This window comes from Impatiens glandulifera, unplaced genomic scaffold, assembly GCF_907164915.1.
Source record: "Impatiens glandulifera unplaced genomic scaffold, dImpGla2.1, whole genome shotgun sequence".
NCBI lineage: Eukaryota > Viridiplantae > Streptophyta > Magnoliopsida > Ericales > Balsaminaceae > Impatiens > Impatiens glandulifera.
In genome coordinates, this window is record NW_025919845.1 from 5283 (window position 1) to 11308 (window position 6026).

General features: G+C 31.6%; 1 protein-coding gene across 1 annotated transcript; it reads right to left on the bottom strand.

Moving 5' to 3' along the window:
* Positions 1-3331: 3331 nt before the first annotated feature.
* On the bottom strand, positions 3332-5159 carry LOC124918537 (transmembrane 9 superfamily member 3). Its single transcript, XM_047458646.1, has 3 exons — positions 4638-5159; positions 3652-3918; positions 3332-3572 (listed from the first exon to the last, which is right to left on the bottom strand). Exons 1-2 carry the CDS (start codon positions 5126-5128, stop codon positions 3699-3701), a joined length of 711 nt encoding a protein of 236 aa, XP_047314602.1. The 5' UTR covers positions 5129-5159; the 3' UTR covers positions 3332-3572; positions 3652-3698.
* Between the last annotated feature and the right edge of the window lie 867 nt (positions 5160-6026).

The window sequence follows — 6026 nt, forward strand, 5'->3', positions numbered from 1 at the left end:
TATACAAAACAGGATAAACCAGAAACCCTAACCTTCCAACCAAGCTTAGTACATGAATGACCGACCTAACAATTAGAGTCGATACCGTGTCTAATTATTTAATTTATTTTTGGCCTTTAAATTAATTATTTTGGGATAAATGAATACGACATTTTCTCTAATAATTATTTAATTTATTTTTTACTTTTAAATTAATTATTTTGGTATAAATGAATAAAACATTTTCTTTAAATAATTATTTAATTTATTTTTGATTTTTAAATTAATTATTTTGGGATAAATAAATATAATATTATTTTTAAATAATTATTTAATTTATTTTTTGCCTTTAAATTAATTATTTTGGCATGAATGCATTTTTATTAAGTAATTATTAATTTATTTTTGGCTTTAAATTAATTATTTTGGGTTAAATGAATACAACATTTTCCCTAAATAATTTTTTCATTTTTTTACCTTTAAATTAATTATTTTGGGACAAATGAATACATTATTTTCTTTAAAAAATAATTTAATTTATTTTTGGGCCTTTAAATTAATTATTTTGAGATAAATGAATACAACATTTTCCCTAAATAATTATTTAATTTATTTTAAATTCCTTTATGAGTTTTATAATTCTGGAAAATTATTTTAACAACTCGAGATTATTTGACAATTTTCTATAACTTGGGTAAGTCAAATTTTAGTGTCTACAAAATGTCTGTTTTGAATCAAGTTTGAATAAAACATACTAGTGGATTTGAGTTTGAAATTAATGCACTATATTTTTCATTTCCAATTTTTACATTTTATAAGCTTATTATGAGAGCGGTTTAGAAACAAAAAGATAAAACATAAAGATGATCGTTGTTGGCGTAGTGTCACGGGCAGAAACTCGGTCGCCGAATATCACCTCGTCCCGTGCGGCACTAGGCTAGATTGCCTCAATCCTAGCTAGTAAGCCTCTTAAAATATATAAGAAGATGGAACAATTTGAAAGAGAAAGAGCTTGGAGAATATCGTGTTTATTTCTTATAAGAGTGAGGTATTACAAGTGTTGAGTGCTTTGAACATTGGTTGTGTTGAGTTGAGTCCTATGACCTAGACTTGTTTATATACAAGTGGGAAGATCATTATAGATCCTCCTAGACCTAGTGTTTTATAGACACTTCTATGACCTAATCTAGACCTAAGAATTCCTAGATATTTCTAGAGAATTCTACTATTACCTATACATGAGAACTCCTAAAGAATTCTAGAGAGTTCTCCCACCTTACATACAAAAGGAACTTTCTAGAGAATTCTAGAAAGTTCCATGACCCTACTTACAAAAAGAGGAACTCCTAGATAAATCTAGAGAGTTCCATGACCTCACTCATAAAAGGGAACTCCTAGAGAAATCTAGAGAGTTCCATGACCAACCAAAATCCAAGAACTCCTAGAGGATTCTAGAGAGTTCCAGAAATGACCCAAGACTTGAATATTCTAGAAAATGCACCTTGTAGGCTTGACATGTGCATCCCATACCAATGGGCCGTGACAGTAGTCTCTATATTGTATTGCTGTGTGTTGCAACTTTTTAAGAATCCAAAACATTCATCTATGGTTGATAATGTTCTATGGGACTTATCCTAAGGAGGGTTAGTCTTCACCTAGAGTCACTCTTCATTTTTTAGGTATGTTTATGTGAATTATTTATAATTCTCTAGATACAATTAACCTATGACATTTGGTTGATATGAATATATTTGTGTGAGCTTTTAATAAATAGTGTTAGCTTGATTTTTATTATTTTTAACCGGTATAATATCATCAAATTTAGTATGTTTGGGTTCAATATTTTCATGTGTTTAGGTAAAACTATAGGCCGATAGTAGTAATTTTATTATAAAACGATCATATACAAATGGCCGTGATACTATCAAAATATAGATTTTTGATTGACACGAATATCAATAAATTATTTATGTATTTTATTAATAAATAGTGTTTTAGAGTGATCATATATAAATATATAAATGATTGTGGGTATTATCAATATATATGTTTTTATTTGTTGTGCATATTAACAAATTATTCACATATCCTATTAACAAATAACGTTTTTATGACGATCATATATAAACGATCGTGTATACTATCAACAGATAGGTTTTGGTTTGACTTGAATATTAACAAATTATTCACGTATGTTATTAACCAATAATGTTTTTAGGATGATCATATATAAATGAACGGTGTGTTTTCAACAAATATGCTTTGATTTGGGGTGAATATTAATAAATTATTCACTAACGTATAACGTTTTTAAGATATTCATATACAAAAGATCGTGTGTACTATCAAGATATGTTTTGATGTGACATGAATATTAACAAATTTCAATAGTTAGGTTTTGGTTTGACGTGAATATTAACAAATTTCAATAGTTAGGTTTTGGTTTGACGTGAATATTAACAAATTATTCACGTATGTTATTGACAAATAATGTTTTTAGTATGATCATATATAAATGAATGTGTGTTTCGAGATAGATTTAATTGATCATCGATCTTTTATCCTGATCGGGACTTGGGTTTAGCGAGAGGATAAGATTCGGTGCTTTGTTGTCTTAATCGAGCATTATTTTAACATAAAATTTTCTCTTAATGTTGAAGATTGTGGTGGTGTTGATTTAAAATTTTGTTTGCAAAGGTGCACAACACTTTGTAAACTATTTTAGTAAAAAAATGTTGAGTATTATTCTAGAGGTCTTTCATTTTATTTTCTTCAAATGTGTTTGAAAAGCCACATAAGTGGATTTTTTTTGTTTGGAGAATGTTTTTATTAGAGGGAGTACATTTTTTTTAATTGCAAGAGGACCTTCAGTAGAACCCCAAATGGCAGCTAGAGGAGAACCCCAAATGGCAGCTAGAGGAGGAACCTTGCCGTCACAACAAGAGTGGTCAAACCTTACAAGAGATGTTATAACAAATTGCGAGCCAACGATGGAGGTGAGCTCAGGGGATCTTGTGACTTGTAAGTGCAATGAGGAGTCAGCTTCTGATCCAATGATTCAAATGCGAAAAGTACCATTCCTTCACTTACAATAAGAGGTTCTTGGACGATTACAAGACATTTGGATGGCACAGTGTCCCTGATGGAGGTATTATACAGATTTTCAAAGGAGACCGTTGATCATATTAATCCCATACATTTAATTACATGTAACCAAATTCGGTATCAGTTTCATAAAATCGCGCTTACACCAGCTTATCATCAATCATTTTGAGACATAACTTAATTAGATATCTCCCGAAACCCAGATGTCAAAAATGTGTTTCCAAAATGGAACATAAATCATTAGAGATTGACAAGAAATTGAAAACATAGTATTGAGTTAATGCATGTTTTCTGAGTCATCTACAAGAAAGAAAGAAAGAAATAGTAGTAAAAAATATGGTCTATTCCCCAACTGTCTATTATATAGCACCAAAACAGAAAAGAAAAATAAAAGTTTTCCTACCAAATGCAAGGTCTTACACATTGTCGTCGCAACTAATAGAAAGTATTTGACCAAGGAAAGAAGTTGTATACAGTTCTCGATAATCCTGCAAGTAGGTAAGATTCAGGTAGCACCATATTTATCTCTTGAAAACATAAATGAAATTGAATAAGAATATGCATTACCAGTCGGAAAATGGTCAAGAGCAACCCCCACCCCCTCTAGGTTGTTATTACTCGCACTTAATGGAGCGGTATATGTGACGAACAAAGAACAATGAAGCGCGAAAACCGACAGTTCCAAGCATCAGAAAGAAACCGTAGCATATACAAGCCATGTATCCAAAGAAAAACGATGTCTGCATGAATCCAGACATGTCTGATCGTGCGTAATAATAGTACAAGCAATAACCGTAGATGAAAAGCCCAGTTGATCCGCCACAAAGGAATGCCCTGTTCAATTTTAGCAGGAAAATATGCTTCTTGTAAGAAATTTCTCAAAGCCAAATTAGTTCTTTACCAGAAAGATACTTGTTTTTGTTGACTATTAAGCACGATAAACTTGTTTGACGAGGGTCATGATCATTTTCAAATAACACGCTATCTAAACAACAATCTACTTATATTGTATACACTTAATAACTCACTATAATCTATTCATAATACTAAAATACCTTTAATTTTAAAATATATATGTATTCAACATTATATTGTATACTCTTAATATCTTTTTACACAAATAACCTACAATCAAGCAAGGTTATTCAAAAATAACCACTTGGTTGGTTATTTGGATTTAGTTCAAATAAACCACTATCACGTGAGCAATCACTTTTTTCATCAAAACATTAATCAAATTATAAAATATTTACTCATTCTTTATAAACATTTTTTAAAATAAATAATAAGGATATTTTGGTCATTTGGCCCAAATAAACCACTTTTTAAATCAAACAATACTAGAAAAACACAAATCAAACAAGCTCTTGGTCAACAATTGGGATTAAGGGGCTGCAATAGATTTATTAAGAAGTAAATCGAGCCATTTTTAAAAAGTTAATGAAGCAAAACGAGCCTGGTGCAAGCTCAGAAAAAAGCGAGCCTTCAAACAAACTTTTTTCCTTCTTAAAATCCTATATTTAACAGCAACAAAAAAAGAAGAGAAAGAGTACCTCCACCACCATTCATGATCTTCAGCAGCAAGTTGGAAGTAAGTGAGAGCCACAGTAATAAAAGCAGTAACAATCAGAAGGATAATAAACACTATGAACAATATGCTATATATGGTGTAGATTCGGTGACCCCATACACTTGCAAATATGTAATAAAGCTCGATGTAGATAGCACTGAAGGGAAGAAACCCAGCCATCGCCATTTGTGGAAGAGATCCACGATACCAAGGCAACTGAGGAATTTCTCGAGGATACTTTGTTGTGCGAACAGGAGCTTGGAATTCTGCCTTGCTATTTTTTCCAGCAATCCCACCCAGAACCAGTAATGGAGATGTTACTAAAGCCCATATCAGAAGTATCACCACAATTGTACCAAATGGCAATGCTGCAGTTGCACTATAGGCTATTGCAACAGTGTTGAGGAAGCAGAATGTAAGGAACAATGGCCCACAGAACAAGCTTCCAGTCAATAACAAGTTTCTGACCTGCATGCAGTTTTAAACATCATGGGAAGTTAGAATTAAGGTCCAATTCCAAATCTTTAGATTTTGTTTGATTGATGACTTTAAATCATGAGCTGGAATTGAATATAAATGAATTTTTGAAGTTTTAAGTTCGGAATAGCAATAATATGATTTCTCCAAACATAGAATTGAATTCCAATTATACACGTCCAAACATAGAATTCAAATTATACACGTCCAAACATAGCCCAATGGATCTTTCATAAAACTATGTTTGGCAGAATCAGAATTGGAATTAGGGTTCAATTCCTGATTTGTTTGATGACTTAAAATAAGGAACTGAAATTGGAATTGGAATTATAATTTCAATGGAATTTAATATATATAATTTTTAAGTTTAAATTTCATCATTCCTACTTCGGAACTGCAACTCTATGATTTGTCCAAACAAACAATTCCAATACTTATAAAATTGGAATTATGATTTTAATTTCAATTCTAATTCCAATTATACACATCCAAATAGAGCCCAAATGATTTCTTGTTGGGTAGCTTGCTTCATTTGGAGACAGAGTTGTATGTGGATCTGGGTCTCAATAGGGAACCTCCAATGTTTTTTGAGATAAAGATACATTTGGTATAAGGGTGTGGTTGGTTTGGGATACGTTGAAAATCATGTCAACCTTCAAACTCATTCCACCTAAAAATCAAATAATCGGATTACCCTAAAATTTGAACTTGGTCTTTTGAGCCCTCACTGAGAACAATCAGAGACGCCTCTAACCAGAAGAACAATCCTACAGCCAGAACACTTTTTTTAAGTGTTGTCGAATTTTCTCATCCAGATCAGATACACAGTATCTCACCCACATTAATGATCCATGTGAGATACCATATGCCAAAGTGCATCCAAATATTCCCAAGG

Excerpts from the sequence above, each read along its gene's own strand:
- LOC124918537 (XM_047458646.1), bottom strand. The coding sequence starts at position 5,128 with ATGCAGGTCAGAAACTTGTTATTGACTGGAAGCTTGTTCTGTGGGCCA. Across the intron at positions 3,919-4,637 it reads GATCATGAATGGTGGTGGAG|GGCATTCCTTTGTGGCGGAT; the intron begins GTACTCTTTCTC and ends AAAATTGAACAG.